General features: G+C 41.6%; 1 protein-coding gene across 2 annotated transcripts in view; it reads right to left on the bottom strand.

Annotated features, from left to right (window-relative positions):
* LOC142198100 (glypican-5-like) overlaps positions 1 to 19,897 on the bottom strand; it is a 185,564-nt gene that overhangs the window by 140,572 nt on the left and 25,095 nt on the right. For both annotated transcript variants that reach the window (XM_075268930.1, XM_075268931.1), the window contains exon 2: positions 18,973 to 19,134. In XM_075268930.1, coding sequence (XP_075125031.1) covers positions 18,973 to 19,134 — 162 coding nt within the window. The remainder of the gene's footprint in view (positions 1 to 18,972; positions 19,135 to 19,897) is intronic.

Below are 19,897 nucleotides of genomic sequence, written 5' to 3'. Positions count from 1 at the left end.
ATCCAAATCGGCAGTTTGCCAATTTTAAACATGTTGGGTAAAAGAAAATCTAATTTGTTGCAAAATCGGAAAAAAACAAACAAAAAAACAAAAAAAAAAACAAACAAACCGAGAGCTATGAAGGTAGCCAGAAGTCAACAGAGTTCTTCTCAAGTGGAGTTGAGGAGGATTGAGCAAGCTAGGTGTCAAGCAACTTTTAAAGCAGCCAAAATGCTGGAGCAGGCAGATCATCGACACCAACAATACACTCATTATATGGCATCCCAATGAGCTGCTGAGATATCGTAACAATCACAGGCACAGTGCGAGGAAAAAGTTCAGTGGCAGCTTGAGAGCTGCCAAAATGCTGGAGCAGGCAGATCATTGATGCCAACAACACGCTCATTATATGGCATCCTAGCGAGCTGCTGAGGTGCCGGAACAATCACAGGCATGCTGCGAGCAACAAGTTCAGCAGCAGGACAGCAAAACGCTGGAGCAGGCGAACCATCGACGGCAGCAATTTACTAAATATAGGCGGATCATCGACGCCAACAACAGGCAGACAAAGTCGTAGGCAGAGGCTAGTAAGATATATTATAAAGTTTCTTATAGTCACCTGTACTATTCATTTATGAAAAGTGGTTTTATAATTCGAAGTACACTTTTTAGCTCTGCTGCTTAAGACACAGCTATAACAAGTGACAGATTAGCACCATTGCCTGTTTGTTGCCTGTAAAACTCTGAAATCTCACTAGAAGCTTTGGTTGCTAGTTTGTCCTCAATTATTTTCACTGCAGTTCTACTTTTTCAAAATGGCTGCTAAGCATAAGTGCAAGGTCACTTTAAATTGCATTAGACACCGTCCAGTAAAGAAAAAGTGGAATGATGATATGAAATGGTAATACATACATAAATGGTATTAAGAGGGGATCCTTGAGATCCACTTAAAACTTAACTAAACTTTCGAACAACTTTTGATTTTTTTGGCAGAATTTGTGTCATTAATACATTTTATAATATACTTTATTAACATATTTTGTCTCCTTTCTGTGAAATCTTGCATTTTTTCACTTTCCCTTGCTTCTCTATTGAGAACTGTCCCCTCAATGAGGGTGGGGGAAGGTCACTTCAATTAGCTATATCTCAGGCAGCAGGGCACAACTCTCAATTAAGAATCAAGGAAAAGAGGTAAAAATGCAGGATTTCACAGAAAGGAGACAAAATTAGTTAATAAAGTGTATTAGAAAATGTATTAATAACACAAATACTGCTAGAAAATCAAAAGTTGTCTGAAAGTTTAGTTACTCTTTAATCCTCATTATTATTGGTAAGGCTGGGTTCACACTATCGTCGGTGTCCGACAGCTAGTGTCCGCAGCTAATGTCTGTAGTACATGTAGGATTTAGCCATTCGCTTGAAAAATCGGACATTTTTGTAAACGGACACTTAAGGACACACACGGACAGTAAAGGACACTACATGATATCCCATTTAAAATAATTCAAATTGTAAACGGACACAGCTAGTATCCGCAGCTAAAATCTCGCACGGACATTAGCTGCGGACACTAGCTGTCGGACACCGATGCTAGAGTGAACCCAGCCTAATAAAGAAGCAGAATTGCAATTACAGAAAATAAATAATACCGCAGCTGTAAAATATAACAGTAATAACTATGTGTAGTTAACACTACCTCCACAACAGTAAGATGTAAAATTACCGGCTATTAACAGAATAGGCTCCTACTAACTTCATCTATTCATGATCAGAATAGAGTCTTTATAACTGGGATTGATCCCGAGGGTCATCCAATCAATGGCTTCTCTATATTATCCCTGTATAACAGATGCTGAGCTACTAAAAACTACAATGTTCAATAAAGGGGATCAGGGAGGTCCCAGGTCATAGACCCTCGTCCATGTTATCTCTTCTTATGCTGAAACGGCATGTACAAGTATTTTTCAGTCTAGTGAAAGAGTCCATTAATATGTTTCCTATTGTAGTTACAAATAATCTCAGCAGGCTAGAACCACAGTGAGTGAAACTGCTGGCGAGTTGCAGAATAGACAGATATTTCTAGAATGCTGAAGACTGGAAGATTTACTGATAGGAAAACTCAGAAGTGCAAAATAATGTATAGCTGGGTTCACACAGTGTTTTTTTTTTGGACCGGAATTTGAGGCGGAAGCGGTCTCAGAATCCGGTCCAAAAAATGGCTAGCCGCGACTGGATGCCGGTGCACTGCAGAGCCGATTGTTGCAAGGTAAATGTAGCACTACACAGTTATTGACATCAGTGACATCTGCGTAATGAATAGTCATGCAGGGTCTAGCAGAGAAGGAGCTGATCATACAAAGTGATTCTTAGCTTAGAATAAAGAAGGGACCCCTAACCTGGTGACATATGATATGCCCATACATCCTAATAGAACATACAGACATCCCTTTAGATGAACTTCCACCCAGGGAACAAGGTATTGCATAAAATAGTTCTGTTGTGTATATTTTTATCAGCATTCCCCTTTATTCACATGAATGTCTGTAAAATAGTTGTTTTGCTTGAGCAAAAAAAGGACTCTTTAGTTTTGAGTTATGTTCATATATCCACAGAGGAGATAGGCTTCTGTCCAATGTTCCTCAAGTCCTGGGCCCTGAAAAGTTTAATTCTGGATTTTTTCCTCTTACACTATGTCTATATAATAAGGTTAGCGATCTGCCAACAATTGTTATACAAACAATATGACATTACATTGATCGATCCGTATATTGCCCCAATATGAATTTAATGTGTATGATCTGTACCTTAATAAGAGTGAGTCAGCAATATACTTATAATAAAGTGTCCTATAGTTTCTACTTTATCGTTGTGTTCATAGTTACTGTACTTCCCTTATGACATGTAGCCTGGTAAAATTACATTTTAGCATCTCTAGCAATTCTATTTGAAAGGGAAAGTGCACTTTATAGGGTACCTGAGCTTTCATGAAAAGTTTAGACATACAGTCCTATGAAAAAGTTTGGGCACCCCTATTAATCTTAATCATTTTTAGTTCTAAATATTTTGGTGTTTGCAACAGCCATTTCAGTTTGATATATCTAATAACTGATGGACACAGTAATATTTCAGGATTGAAATGAGGTTTATTGTACTAACAGAAAATGTGCAATATGCATTAAACCAAAATTTGACCGGTGCAAAAGTATGGGCACCCTTATCATTTTATTGATTTGAATTCCCCTAACTACTTTTTACTGACTTACTGAAGCACAAAATTGGTTTTGTAACCTCAGTGAGCTTTGAACTTCATAGCCAGATGTATCCAATCATAAGAAAAGGTATTTAAGGTGGCCAATTGCAAGTTGATCTCCTATTTGAATCTCCTCTGAAGAGTGGCATCATGGGCTACTCAAAACAACTCTCAAATGATCTGAAAACAAAGATTGTTCAACATAGTTGTTCAGGGGAAGGATACAAAAAGTTGTCTCAGAGATTTAACCTGTCAGTTTCCACTGTGAGGAACATAGTAAGGAAATGGAAGAGCACAGGGACAGTTCTTGTTAAGCCCAGAAGTGGCAGGCCAAGAAAAATATCAGAAAGACAGAGAAGAAGAATGGTGAGAACAGTCAAGGACAATCCACAGACCACCTCCAAAGAGCTGCAGCATCATCTTGCTGCAGATGGTGTCGCTGTGCATCGGTCAACTATACAGCGCACTTTGCACAAATAGAAGCTGTATGGGAGAGTGATGAGAAAGAAGCCGTTTCTGCACGTACGCCACAAATAGAGTTGCCTGAGGTATGAAAAAGCACATTTGGACAAGGCAGCTTCATTTTGGAAACAAAAATTGAGTTGTTTGGTTATAAAAAAAAGGCGTTATGCATGGCGTCCAAAAAGAAACAGCATTCCAAGAAAAACACATGCTACCCACTGTAAAATTTGGTGGAGGTTCCATCATGCTTTGGGGCTGTGTGGCCAATGCCGGCATCGGGAATCTTGTTAAAGTTGAGAGTCGCATGGATTCCACTCAGTATCAGCAGATTCTTGAGAATAATGTTCAAGAATCAGTGACGAAGTTGAAGTTACGCTGGGGATGGATATTTCAGCAAGACAATGATCCAAAACACTGCTCCAAATCCTCAGGCATTCATGCAGAGGAACAATTACAATGTTCTGGAATGGCCATCCCAGTCCCCAGACCTGAATATCATTGAACATCTGTGGGATGATTTGAAGCGGGCTGTCCATGCTCGGCGACCATCTAACTTAACTGAACTTGAATTGTTTGTCCAAAATACCTTTATCCAGGATCCAGGAACTGATTAAAAGCTACAGGAAGCGACTAGAGGCTGTTATCTTTGCAAAAGGAGGATCTACTAAATATTAATGTCACTTTTCTGTTGAGGTGCCCATACTTTTGCACCGGTCAAATTTTGGTTTAATGCATATTGCACATTTTCTGTTAGTACAATAAACCTCATTTCAATCCTGAAATATTACTGTGTCCATCAGTTATTAGATATATCAAACTGAAATGGCTGTTGCAAACACCAAAATATTTAGAACTAAAAATGATTAAGATTAATAGGGGTGCCCAAACTTTTTCATAGGACTGTATGTAGGGTCTATAAGGCTGGGTTCACATCTGTGCCGGAGTCTCCATTGGAGATTTTGCCGCAAAAAACGCCAAAAATCAGGGAAGTAAAACGTCCTACACAGAGGACTTTTCTTTTCACTGCTTTCAGTATGAAAACAGAAGACATCTTGCAGACCCCATTGTAGTCAATAGGGTCCACCAGTGTCCACTTGTAATCACTTTTTTAGCTGTTAGCTGTTCCCTGGACCCAAATAACAGAAAGCCTGCCCTAGCGTGAACCTAGTGTCCGACAGGTAGTGTCCGCCGCTAATGTCCGTTCAAAATCTTGTGCGGACACTAGCTGTGTCCGTGACATTTTATATTGATTTAAATGGACATCAGGTGTGTTCTTTTACAGTCCGTGTCTGTCCTTAACTGTCCATTCCCAAAAATGTCCAACTTTTCAAGCAGACAGCAAAAACCTACATGTCGGGTTTTGCTGTCCGCTTGAAAAGTCGGACATCTTTGGGAACGGACAGTTAAGGACAGGCATGGACTGTAAAAGAACGCACCTGATGTCCATTTAAATCAATACAAAATGTAACGGACACAGCTAGTGTCCACTGCTAATGTCCACACAAGATTTTGAACGGACATTAGCAGCGGACACTACCTGTCGGACACCGACGGTAGTGTGAACACCCCCTAAGCCTTCATACATGGTGTCCTATCAGTTTTTCTGCTGATAGCCCCATTATGGCTGCAACACATTTTACATGTAGGGGGTATGTATAAGAAGGAGTAATCCCCTTATCCTTTATTACTACTACTAAATCATTTCTGTATATGTCTTTCTGTCAGGAATAACTGTACCATAGCAAACAAATTGCTGGAAAAAAACAAAAGAACGTAATATACTGTACTGTAAAAAAACGAGGAAAACACAACAAATACAGGGCATGATGCAGCTAAATAGAAATCTGAACATGATAAGGAAACTTTACTGTCTGTGATTGATATCCCATCAGAAATAACACAAACAACTAGTCAGATGTATACAGAAGTATATAGTACACCCGCACTGATTTAAAGATAGACCATCAATAGAATGAACTCAAAAAAACCCTTTACGCTCACAATAATTCATGCACAATCTGAACTATTAATAATTAGGTCCAGTTTTATTACTCCACATCCAAAATGTCCAGGCCTGATTTCTGCTGAGTCAGCTACATGCATCTCCCCGGTACAATATGGCCGCCCTGCAGACATTACTATGTAACAAGTAACCTCTGATTAACTGTTTAAAGGAAACACTAATTGTTACCTTTTACAATAATTAGTCTATTTCGGGAACATGTAGGAACGGCTGAGCTGTTCTGTTCTCCAAGTCTTGGCCTTATTCCCTCCAACATCTTGTAATGATTATGGATCCTGAAACCTCACCCCTGCAACAATGAGCTCTTCAGAGGCCTGTCAGCAGTTTCTCACTTACACAGGGAAATTCTTGGCAGTTCTATCATAAAAAGCAGTCCACTGGATGAAATTAGAAACTGGCTACATGTTTCTACAACCAAACCTTCTATTACCCTGTGGGATGCAACATCTGCTCGTATAGACACAGGAGAATCCCATGCAAACATGGCGAGGCAAAGGTGAGCGACCATCAATTAAGAGCATGCTTTTCATGGCTGCCAAAGCATACACGGATGATGACACCGCTGAGATACCCTGATTACATTAGCCTCGTCTCCAGCTAGATCTTTATTCCATTCCAGATATGTCCAGTCTTGATTATTTAGATTCTAAAGCCAAAAGACATCCTTACCGGGTCTGGAGCACAAGCCAAAAATCATTATATACATAACTGGGGGCTACTGATTTTAATAAGTGTGGAACACACTAGACAGCTTCCCATGGTGTAATACATACAGTATATATATTTTTTGTGGTCACTTCTAATTTATTAGAAGGGATCCCAAAGTAAATCCCAGTTTACGCAGCTGAAATATAGGGATCATAGGAAGAGATCCGGATTGGTTTAGTTTGTCTTCCAACAATAGAACAAAGCGTGTTTGTCGTCTGTAAACATGAATATGCTGCCAGTAACCAATATAACAAAAAGGAGGACCAGTGTGCTTTGTATTGGCCTATGTAAATGGTTGAAGAAAGCTAGTGGTGATCGACACGTTATATCACCGATTGGCGCCCATTATCCCAACATCAGGCAGTGTAAATGGACCTTAAACTTATCACATTATCTCCTACTGTTGAGATGCCCAGTCACTAGCTATAATCTATGGGCAATGTTCCAGGCTAAAGCTACATGCACATGACCATAGTGGTTTGTGCTGTCTGCATTGTATCAGTATGTCATCCACAAATACAGATCTGCAAAAAGACTTGTATGATCCCCTCCTCTTAAATGTATGAGTCTGTGCCATAAATATAGACAAGAATTGGGCCTGCTCCATAATTGGAAGATATTGATCAGTGCCCAGGCTGTAGAAACTAAAAATTAGGGACACATATATGGGACCATAGAAATGAATGGGTCCATACACTATCTGCAATTGTGGACAATATACTAGAAACAACTATGGACATTTGCATTGGGCCTAAAATGATTTTTGTGGTCCATATGCACTACATCTAGGGGTGATCATGGTCTTAGTTCTTATGAAGTCTTTTCTGAAGAAAAAAAAAAAATCAAAATTATTACCCCAACACCATTATCTCTGTAATCGGGCAATTAAATTTGTAAAACCATCTCCAACCAATGCCAGACACTCTGGTTACTATGTGATGGTTGTTAAGATTTTATAAATACCAACAAGAACGACCATATCCAGATTTATCAACATTTTAGAATACCTGCGCAGGAGAAATCAGGCCTCATGCACCATGATAATTTGTGGAGGCCACGACTCCCTTTCAAATGTATAACATCCCTTTTGGCTTATGCTCCATTTTGTGGTATGGGCATGCAAATGTGCAGACCAGACCCCATTTGTGTGCTGTTACCAGCACATAATGTGCCCAAGATTTGCTCATTCTTCTAGGAGGCCAGGAAGTCACTTCTATTTTTGTGAGCTTCAGGAGTTGTCAAGTACAACCATTCCAAGTGCGCCTCAGTAAACCCACAGTGTAACACTTGAGTAGGGCAGATGCCACTGGTGAAAAGGCGTAGGCCCAAAAAGATTGCCGTGTGATACAATGAAAAAGAAAGGTCTTTTTACAAATGTTTTTTGGAGACACAATGACATCCCACCAATCTGAAATATGTGGCCATACACATTAGATGAACTACAGATTTATACAAAAATGTCATGTGTATGGGGTCCTCCCAATTCTCCCCAAATGGCGTAGATTTCACTCCTTTTGTGCTTAGTGAAATAGGGCACTGCTAGAGATGTCTAAAAGCAGCTCATTTCCCTCTCCCATTCAGTATACATGGACTTCTGGCTGAATCATGTATACATGTATACGGGGGAATCCAAAGAGTCAGCTGTAGGCCAAATGGTCATTCAACACACAGCTGTCTTATGTGTATAGCCAGCATAAGACTGCAGTGCGCAGCCAGTGGATAGAGGATAATATAAGACATGGAGGCTGTCTACAGACGTCTGAGAAAAGTAAAGGAGAACATTGTAGCGCTGGATATAAACACTTTAGGATGGTTCACTTGGTTGAATGCAGCTAACTGGATTTACAGGGTTTGGAAGAAGAGGTAATTGTTAAAACCCCAGTAATGTAAAGTGAACAGTGTAGTTACTCAGTGGATGTATTCACTGTATTTTGCTACCAAACTTGTTGCAAATTCACACACAAAATGGACCTAAGGGCCCCTTCACACAGAGGATACTCTGGCTGATTTTGAACGTGTAAACGTTCCGAATCAGCAGCGTTTAAAGCAGGTCCCATTGCTTTCTATGGGAGCCGGCATACGTGTGCTGACCATAGAAATGAATGGGCTGCTTTTTCCCATTCATTTCTATGGGGAGCGTGCGTATGCCGGCTCCCATAGAAAGCAATGGGACCTGCTTTAAACGCTGCTTATTCGGAACGTTTACATGTTCAAAATCAGCCAGAGTATCCTCTGTGTGAAGGGGCCCTAAGTCTATGAGTCTGGATGTTATGCTCTTTTAGACTTACATATAAACCAAGGACTTAGCAGCAAACTAATGTGAGTAATATATCCCGTAAGTGACTGCACCATTCACTTGACATTAGTATGCCCTTAACTACAGAGCTAGAGAACAATATGTACCTCCATAGTGGGGCTTTAAAGGTATGGCTGTAGCTATCAACATGAGCCCTAAACAGGTGTACATCAGGTAAGAGAAGTATGGTGGCATTATACGCTGCTGGAAATATGGTACTGTATGTTATTGAGTAAGCTTTTCTTTTTGTCTATTACTAAACATTTTTATTAAGATTAATGATAAGGAGGGAAATGTAGGAGAATTTAGGTGACACTTGGTTTATTTTATCTACATGTCAAGTCACTAAATTAGCCTCAGCGCTTTTACGTAAGTTTTACGGTTAAAATATATTACTTTGCTCAACAGTTATCTTTTTGCTGACTTTTTCTGGATAACATCTGTTCATGGCTCTTATGAATTAAAGGAGACCACAACTTCTCTTTACCTTTATGATATAAAAGCTGTAGTAATGGTAATGTAAGATCACACGATTCAATGTCTTGTAGTCCTAGGCTGATGTTATTTAACCCCATGGTGACATCTGCTCTACACTAACAGCAGAAATATGGCACAGAATAAGGAGTCGAGCCATCTCCGTGGACAATGAGTGCCCTGTGCTATACAATTGACTCGACAGCAACCGGGATTGATGATAACCTGAAGATAATCCCTTGATCAACCTCTGTGAATTGGTACCAGAAACAATGATAGGCTAAAGCCCCACGTTGCAGACACGCAGCTTTTTTTGTTGCAGATTTTGTTGCAGTTTTTTGAGTCAAAGCCAACAATGGTCACAAAAGGAATGGGACATATATAAGAAGTTCTTATACTTCTATCTTCTGCTCAATCCACTTCTGGCTTTGGCTCAAAAAACCGCAGCAAAATCTCCAACAAAAAAGCTGCATTTCTGCTGAGTGGGGCCTTAGCCATAGACATGTTTTTTTCCGTTCCATCACACAAATTATTTTGTAAAAGTTTTGCAAAGTATTACGTTGTACATTAAAGGGTGCCATTAAAAAATAAAACTCGTCCTGCCCTCATACAGCTATGCTGTAGCTCTTGGAAGGTGGTGAAGAATAACCAACCTAAAATCTAACTGCACCTTTAATACCTACTTAATTATTATTGGTTACTCAAGGGTTGCGAGCCGTTATTCTGCTCAGATACCAGTGCGTTTCTAGGTTAGGCTACATTCACCTTGGAGGTTTTGCTAGCACCGTCCATCACATATTTCTTCTAAGATGGCAGCCAAAAGGGTTCTGCAGGCCGGGCTTCCTTATCTGGTAAAAACACGGACCACAGAAGGAATACCCAATGGACTCCATTATAATCAATGTACACCAACTTAATCTGTCCTCACTGGGATTTCTGTTTTTCTGTTCCTATAATGGATCAGATAAATGGAAATCCTATCAGAGATGTGAACAAGGCCTTATTAATTATGGTATAAAATCAGCTTTGCTTCCTGAATACACTTAGATCAGGACATATTCCTAAGGGTGTTGTATACAGTACTTTGAAAACGTTTTAGGCAAGTGTGGAAAAATATACTGCAAAGTGAGAATACTTTCAGTAATAGAAGTCTAAATAATTTGGTTTTGGCAATTAACTTAATTAAAAGAACAGAGAAATCTAAATCACATCAGTCACATAATGATTACAATATATACAGTATTTCTGCCATGTACAGTAACACAACAGGGGAGAGGGCAGGAAAGGTATGGGAATAACCTGGTCATACAAAATATTTAACCTGAGGGGAAAATAGAATGTTGGAGAGAAAGACATGTGCCCCGGGAAATCAGCACAGTCCTGGGGGAGCAGTGACTTTGGGATCAATCTGCTCCATATACAATTATGGGTGGGGGGCATTCTAGTTCTCTGTTTAGAAGTGTCTAATTATTGTTATTTATTATATTGATATCCTGCAAGGAGTTGCTTAGTTCACCTTTGTAGCCACCCGAAAGACCCTACATTGGAGAGAGAAAACCTATTCATTTGTTATAGTCTCTTCTTTGTTTGCTGTTACATTGTAACTCAATGCCAAAGTCATTGGAGAAGAAGATTTACAGGTGAGTGGGTGTTATACCGTAATAATGACAATATTGTCAACATCCCAATCTCAGGGTACAGAGTCCATATAAACCAAACCTAGTTTGAGTTTCTTCAAAGGGATTCTATTAGAGATGAGCGAACACTAAAATGTTCGAGGTTCGAAATTCGATTCGAACAGCCGCTCACTGTTCGAGTGTTCGAATGGGTTTCGAACCCCATTATAGTCTATGGGGAACATAAACTCGTTAAGGGGGAAACCCAAATTCGTGTCTGGAGGGTCACCAAGTCCACTATGACACCCCAGGAAATGATACCAACACCCTGGAATGACACTGGGACAGCAGGGGAAGCATGTCTGGGGGCATAAAAGTCACTTTATTTCATGGAAATCCCTGTCAGTTTGCGATTTTCGCAAGCTAACTTTTCCCCATAGAAATGCATTGGCCAGTGCTGATTGGCCAGAGTACGGAACTCGACCAATCAGCGCTGGCTCTGCTGGAGGAGGCGGAGTCTAAGATAGCTCCACACCAGTCTCCATTCAGGTCCGACCTTAGACTCCGCCTCCTCCGGCAGAGCCAGCGCTGATTGGCCGAAGGCTGGCCAATGCATTCCTATGCGAATGCAGACTTAGCAGTGCTGAGTCAGTTTTGCTCAACTACACATCTGATGCACACTCGGCACTGCTACATCAGATGTAGCAATCTGATGTAGCAGAGCCGAGGGTGCACTAGAACCCCTGTGCAAACTCAGTTCACGCTAATAGAATGCATTGGCCAGCGCTGATTGGCCAATGCATTCTATTAGCCCGATGAAGTAGAGCTGAATGTGTGTGCTAAGCACACACATTCAGCACTGCTTCATCAAGCCAATACAATGCATTAGCCAGTGCTGATTGGCCAGAGTACGGAATTCGGCCAATCAGCGCTGGCCAATGCATTCTATTAGCCCGATGAAGTAGAGCTGAATGTGTGTGCTAAGCACACACATTCAGCACTGCTTCATCAAGCCAATACAATGCATTAGCCAGTGCTGATTGACCAGAGTACGGAATTCGGCCAATCAGCGCTGGCTCTGCTGGAGGAGGCGGAGTCTAAGGTCGGACCTGAATGGAGACTGGTGTGGAGCGATCTTAGACTCCGCCTCCTCCAGCAGAGCCAGCGCTGATTGGCCGAATTCCGTACTCTGGCCAATCAGCACTGGCTAATGCATTGTATTGGCGTGATGAAGCAGTGCTGAATGTGTGTGCTTAGCACACACATTCAGCTCTACTTCATCGGGCTAATAGAATGCATTGGCCAGCGCTGATTGGCCGAATTCCGTACTCTGGCCAATCAGTGCTGGCCAATGCATTCTATTAGCTTGATGAAGCAGAGTGTGCACAAGGGTTCAAGCGCACCCTCGGCTCTGATGTAGCAGAGCCGAGGCTGCACAAGGGTTCAAGCGCACCCTCGGCTCTGATGTAGGAGAGCCGAGGGTGCACTTGAACCCTTGTGCAGCCTCGGCTCTGCTACATCAGAGCCGAGGGTGCGCTTGAACCCTTGTGCACACTCTGCTTCATCAAGCTAATAGAATGCATTGGCCAGCGCTGATTGGCCAATGTATTCTATTAGCCTGATGAAGTAGAGCTGAATGTGTGTGCTAAGCACACACATTCAGCTCTACTTCATCGGGCTAATAGAATGCATTGGCCAGCGCTGATTGGCCAGAGTACGGAACTCGACCAATCAGCGCTGGCTCTGCTGGAGGAGGCGGAGTCTAAGATCGCTCCACACCAGTCTCCATTCAGGTCCGACCTTAGACTCCGCCTCCTCCAGCAGAGCCAGCGCTGATTGGCCGAATTCCGTACTCTGGCCAATCAGCACTGGCTAATGCATTGTATTGGCGTGATGAAGCAGTGCTGAATGTGTGTGCTTAGCACACACATTCAGCTCTACTTCATCGGGCTAATAGAATGCATTGGCCAATCAGCGCTGGCCAATGCATTCTATTAGCGTGAACTGAGTTTGCACAGGGGTTCTAGTGCACCCTCGGCTCTGCTACATCAGATTGCTACATCTGATGTAGCAGTGCCGAGTGTGCATCAGATGTGTAGTTGAGCAAAACTGACTCAGCACTGCTAAGTCTCTGCATTCGCATAGGAATGCATTGGCCAGCCTTCGGCCAATCAGCGCTGGCTCTGCCGGAGGAGGCGGAGTCTAAGGTCGGACCTGAATGGAGACTGGTGTGGAGCGATCTTAGACTCCGCCTCCTCCAGCAGAGCCAGCGCTGATTGGTCGAGTTCCGTACTCTGGCCAATCAGCGCTGGCCAATGCATTCTATTAGCCCGATGAAGTAGAGCTGAATGTGTGTGCTTAGCACACACATTCAGCTCTACTTCATCAGGCTAATAGAATACATTGGCCAATCAGCGCTGGCCAATGCATTCTATTAGCTTGATGAAGCAGAGTGTGCACAAGGGTTCAAGCGCACCCTCGGCTCTGATGTAGCAGAGCTGAGGGTGCACAAGGGTTCAAGTGCACCCTCGGCTCTCCTACATCAGAGCCGAGGGTGCGCTTGAACCCTTGTGCAGCCTCGGCTCTGCTACATCAGAGCCGAGGGTGCGCTTGAACCCTTGTGCACACTCTGCTTCATCAAGCTAATAGAATGCATTGGCCAGCACTGATTGGCCAGAGTACGGAATTCGGCCAATCAGCGCTGGCCAATGCATCCCTATGGGAAAAAGTTTATCTCACAAAAATCACAATTACACACCCGATAGAGCCCCAAAAAGTTATTTTTAATAACATTCCCCCCTAAATAAAGGTTATCCCTAGCTATCCCTGCCTGTACAGCTATCCCTGTCTCATAGTCACAAAGTTCACATTCTCATATGACCCGGATTTGAAATCCACTATTCGTCTAAAATGGAGGTCACCTGATTTCGGCAGCCAATGACTTTTTCCAATTTTTTTCAATGCCCCCAGTGTCGTAGTTCCTGTCCCACCTCCCCTGCGCTGTTATTGGTGCAAAAAAGGCGCCAGGGAAGGTGGGAGGGGAATCGAATTTTGGCGCACTTTACCACGTGGTGTTCGATTCGATTCGAACATGGCGAACACCCTGATATCCGATCGAACATGTGTTCGATAGAACACTGTTCGCTCATCTCTAGATTCTATCACTGAGAAAACACATTTTTAACTAAGCATATATTTGCATAGCCTTTAGAAAGGATATTCCACACATGCCTTTAATTTGTTAATCCTCCCAGCTACTTTTATTGATATGCTAATTATCCTCCAGCGTGCACCCAGAAGTGTCTGTGATTCTCTCTGAGCACTGCTTGTGTGATCTGTATTCACAGAGGGAGGCTGCTGCTTCTGACTCATCAGCCTCCCTGCATTCATCTCACACTATGTACACACAGCAGACAGTGCTCACTGAGACTTCCGGGTGCACACTGGAGGCTAATTAGCATATCAATAAAAGCGAGCTAATTAAAAAATGGCTGGGAGGATTTACAAACAAAAGGTATGTGTGGAATAGCCTTTCTAAAGACTATGCAAATATATGCTTAGTTAAAAATGAGTTTTCTCAATGATAGAATCCCTACCACTAAACCCTATTTAGCTATGACCCTGAGCAGAATGTATCAGGGAGGGCAACGAAGTGGAAAATATCTTTACTGAAGCTGAAATTAATAATTTAACAAGCCTGACTTATTTGGTGCATGCTCTGTGCCTAAACGCGATGACAAGAGAACTATCCAGTTGTTACATGCCAGAAGCTCAATGCAATTTTTAGTGAGGGGAAGCTTTTGGGAAAATTAAATATGTGAAACAAATTCTTAACAAGACTGAGGCGCCTCCTACACTTCTAAGAAGCTTATATGTGGTTGAGACATGCGGGGGATCTCCTGACAAGGCCATAGTAATGTGCAACATTCCAAAAATGATGAGTGTTTTGCTGGGACAATTCAGCTATGAAAACAACATTATGGTTGTTACTGCAGGTGTTCTTGAAAGTTGCCTCTGCTACTGAAATGTCTTTGAAAGGTGTTTTAAAGGGATAGGGTCATCATTATCAGATCCTGGGGGTGACTACTAGGACCCGCAGTGGCCAGCTATTTGCAGAGACTGAGTGCTGCTGCATCATCACTTTAAAAAGGCTATTCAGGTGCTGCTATTAATTTGTAAAAAGACCCCCCCATTTTTGTTAATTACCTTGGTAATCAATATGTAAATGAGCTTGATAAGCCCTCCTCCTCCTGCTTATTCACCGCGGTTTCTATTGAAAGCACGCACATACCCAATAGCACTCCCTCCAGCGTGCTATTGCGCATGCTTCAGCTTGCAATGTTCTCTATGGGAAAATGGTGCTGGAGCACGCACAGTAGTGCACCAGAGGGAGCGCATGCGCGTGCTTTCAATAGAAATCGCCGTGAATAAGCAGGAGGAGGAGGTCTTGGAGGCAGCAGGGGGTGTGCAGAAGCTATGACGCTAAGGGGTGCACAAAATGCCCACCGTACACGATCAAGGTAATTTACATATCAATTACCAAGGTAATGAACAAAAACGGGGGGTCTTTTTACAAACTAATAGCAGCACCTGAATAGCCTTTTTAAAGGCTATTCAGGCATATATTCAGCTCATAACCCGTAAATCTGATGATAGAGCCCCTTTAACTCCTAGAAAACCCATTTGACGTGCATTGGGGTCAAGACAAGAGATAGCCTAGCATCAGGTTTAGATACCAGGAGACCTACAATTAGCAAGGATCCCGGAGCCCACTACATTTCTATTACTTGTGTCTGATCAGATAAACCCTTTAGATGCCGCCTGGGCCTAGAGCATGCACTCAGTTATTTTAAGGCTCCAGGTGGAGTCACATCACAAGATTGATACTAGAAATGGAGTCCTGCTGTCCCTCTTTGCAAAAAATGTGCACATTTCTGTATAACAGGAGAGGAGTGCCTGGGACAGAAGAGGGGATATGGATATGGGATTTATAGTGAAGTGGCCAGCACAAAGAAGAGTAGTCTTTGTGTATTGTGATTTGGAGGAAGGGGTGATCAGAAAATGTGGACGACCAGGAATATAAAGGGATCCAAACTTTTTAAAAATGCTTATAAGAGTGAGGTCAATGTGAACAATGGGTAATATAGAGGTAGATGTACAGTAGGCAGCGAAGACGTGTCTGCCTACCACTCAGCCCATCGCCCTCCACAGTAATAACATATAGCATTTAAGTTGTGGGACCCCCAACCTGCTATAAAACGCATGTTAAACACAGCAGTATATGCATGTTATTTCTATAGATGGAGGTGAGATGAACAACCACTGTGAAAACAAAAATGGCCTGATGTGACCCACATAGAAATCCCACCAAAATGTATGGTATATGTAGATATGAATAATACATCCAGACTTTTGGTTACTATACAGTACTTCTTAGAAATAAATCAATGTCATGGGGTTTCCGTCAGACATCAGTAACAGTGTAAGATCCAGGTGCAGTCGAGCCAGGTCCATGGGAGCAGAAGAGTAGCTGATATGAGAACCAGCGGCCACTACCATACAAAGGTGATGTGCAGTTACAGAGGTCGTCCTATAATCTGAGAATTTTATAGTGACTCTCTGCCCTGGTTCATGGAGGGGGATCCTAAATGATTCCATATGTCCTAATAGGACATATGGACAGGGTGCTTCCTGATGGGACAATCCCTTTATTGATCTCAGTGAATTATGGAAAGGGTAAATGGAAGGAGCACTGGAAAATTAAAGGCAGATCACTGGGAAATTGAGACAATAGTGAAAAATACACAAGGGAGCCTGAAAGAATCCTGAGCTTTCTATATACAGTTCTGTTCCTGCGGATGAAGGCGGTTATGGTACACTGGGGCCCCTCTCCAAGCCTTCTAATGGGTTTACTAGCAATGCTCCTGGCTTAGTCTGGTATACATTATAATTCATTGTGATATAATGATGTGTTTTCTGTGGTTTTACAAAAGATTCTAGACTTTTTTTTTTTTTTAATTTAAAGGAAAATTATGACAAAATGAAAAATCAGCTAAAGCGTAGTGTTAGAATAATTGTTTTCTGCCCCAGTATGTGCTGTTACAGTATGGTTTTTATTATGTAGCTGCCTGTAATAAAGTACTACAGTAAAGTCATCAACATAGAATTAAGGAATGATTGAAGGTATCATGATATTGCCCCAAAAAGATGAACCTCAATGGATAAATGATATGTATACATACTCTATCTATCTATCTATCTATCTATCTATCTACCTATCATCTATCTATCTATCTATCTATCTATCTATCATCTATCTATCTATCTATCTATCATCTATCTATCTATCTATCTATCTATCATCTATCTATCTATCTATCTATCTATCTATCTATCTATCATCTATCTATCTATCTATCTATCTATCTATCTATCTATCTATCTATGAGACAACTAAACCCAATTGCCCACTCATTTCCCGGTAAATCTGCACATGTTATAGAGCAGGAGAAGTTGAGCAAATTGATATATGGCATAGTTGCCAATATTAGTAAATTGTCTTCATGGGTGGTGGTTGTGATTTTAAAAGGGGGAGGCTTACAGTGGGCAGGGCTTCCCAGAATACTACATTTTTAGGGAGAAAATGTCCAGTGGCACATCAAGCAATCTGGAATTTTTCAGCTCATGTTCCCTAATTACAAGTCATGCCCCTATTAACAGATAACACTTCCTATATGCAGGTCAAAAAATTTAGACAAAACAGAGCAGTATGCTGTGCTACTTAACCTGGTAAAATGCCAGGTCCCCTATATTGCACCCTTCTATATTTTACACAGAATTGTACACAGTATAATGCTCCCTTAGCGGTCCCATTACCCTTAGCGGTCCGCATATAGCCTCCTTAGTGCCCTACACAGAATAATGTTCCGGCATACTATAATGTCCACTTGTGGTCCCTCTTGTACCTCACTTGTGGTCCCTCAGTACCTCCACATAATATAATGCCCCTTTAGTACCCCAAAGAGTATATTACCACCTTGTTTGATCTTATAGGCTCAAAATGTTCATACCACTGCAGCCTCCTTTTTATGTTTTATTTTCTGTAAAAAAAACTTTTTGAAAATGTTAATAAAATGAGATTGAAAAAAAAAAAAAAGAATATATTGCCACCTTAGTGATTCTACAGAGTATAATACCATCTTGTGGTTCCCACTTTGCCCCCAAGAGTATTATGTCCCCTTAGTGCCTCCACATAGTATAATGTCCCCTTAGTACCTCCACACAGTATAATGCCTCATAGTGACTCCTATACCGTACAGTGCAGCCATATAGTATAATTCCCCTACATACTAATTGATTACCAGCACCGGGACTGTGCACTCATATTACACCTGCTACTGTATGTGATCAGGACATCATATGTATCAGGATGTGATGTCTTGACACGGTTAATCATCTGGACATAATGTGTGGCATTGCCTGAGCCAAAGAAGGGCCTGAGGGTGAGTAAGATAGAGAGGTGAGTATAATATCATCTCTTACCTATTGCAATAATCCAATAGGTAGTGGCCGATTAGAAAGGAAAATAAAGCTACAAATATTTCCTGGGATTGCCCTTTAAAAATATGAGACATTTGGAGCACAGTCATATATTCATTTTAATATCAGCTCATTCTGGGCTTAGGAGTCAAGTACAAAGAGCTGTCAGTCACTGAGGCTAGGTTCTCTTCGGTGCTGAAGACCCCACTACAGATTCCGTCAGAAATTGGCAGAGAGAAAATTCCTGAATGGTAGAAACCAAATGGACAACTGGTGGACCCCATTATAGTCTATGGGGTCCATAGGTATCCACGTGTAACTGCTGTTTTAGCAGACGGGCTCTCTGTAGTTTGCGTCCCTTGGCACACCCGAATGACAGAGAGCCTGATGCAAGTGTGAACCTAGCCTGAGAAGAACTGCTTACTTGACTCTACTTGACTCTACAAGCAGAGGTGTAAGTAAGTAAATGACATGTTCTACTGGTACTTACCTCCCCCGTCTCTATAACATGCTATCTAGACTTCACTGCATTTTCAACCTAACACATAAACAATCCATTCTCAGTTTAGTGTCATGGCTGAATCTCTTCTTCAGAATGATAAATTATCGTGTGCTAAGCTCTCACCTTGGAAGGCAGATGTATGTGCAATAATCATAAATTTGAGCTCGAAGTTCAAGGCTTGAATATTATGAGACAGTTTTCTCCTCACTGCATACTGGTAACTTTCCTCCATTTTCCTGGTACAACATGTTGGAGCCTTCGGTTCACAGATCTGTAGGTCAGACTCTGCAAATACAAGGACAAAAGAAACCAGTGTCACAAACAGTACTGCGAGTTGTTCCAAAGCGACAATCAGGGACGTAAAAAGTAACCTAGGCCCCATAGCAAAACTTGGGATGAAGCCGCACCTTACCGCAAACAGCTTAAGCAGTAAATTCAGATATTGAAAAGTCTACAGTTATTGTCTCCTATACACAGGAATAGTGCGGATAGTAAGTTTACAGTTCAGGTATTAGACACAGTGATGTTACTGTAAAGCAACAATACACACTGTGATGTCACAGTATTAGGATAATGCACATTGTGATATTACAGTTTTGGGATAATGTACACACATCTCAGTACAGGGATAATAAACAGTGACGTCACAGTACAAGGATAATAAACAGTGACGTCACAGTACAGGGATAATATACACAGTGATGTCACAGTACAGGGATAATATACACAGTGATGTCACAGTACAGGGATAATAAACAGTGATGTCACAGTACAGAGATAATGCAAACAATAATGTCACAGTACAAGGATAATGCACACAGTGATGTCACAGTATTGGGATAATAAATAGCAATGTAACATTACAGAGATATTTCACACAATAATGTCACAGTACAGGGATAATACACACACAAATTCATGTCACTTTATTGGGATAATCCACTCAATGACATTACAGTACAGGGATCATGCACACTATGAGATCATACGACTTACAAACAACAAGATGACTGTGTGCGCTGTGACATCACAGCAGGGGTCAGCAACC

This window comes from Leptodactylus fuscus, chromosome 3 (assembly GCF_031893055.1).
Source record: "Leptodactylus fuscus isolate aLepFus1 chromosome 3, aLepFus1.hap2, whole genome shotgun sequence".
Taxonomy (NCBI): Eukaryota; Metazoa; Chordata; class Amphibia; order Anura; family Leptodactylidae; genus Leptodactylus; species Leptodactylus fuscus.
This window is presented reverse-complemented; position numbering and strand designations above follow the sequence as displayed.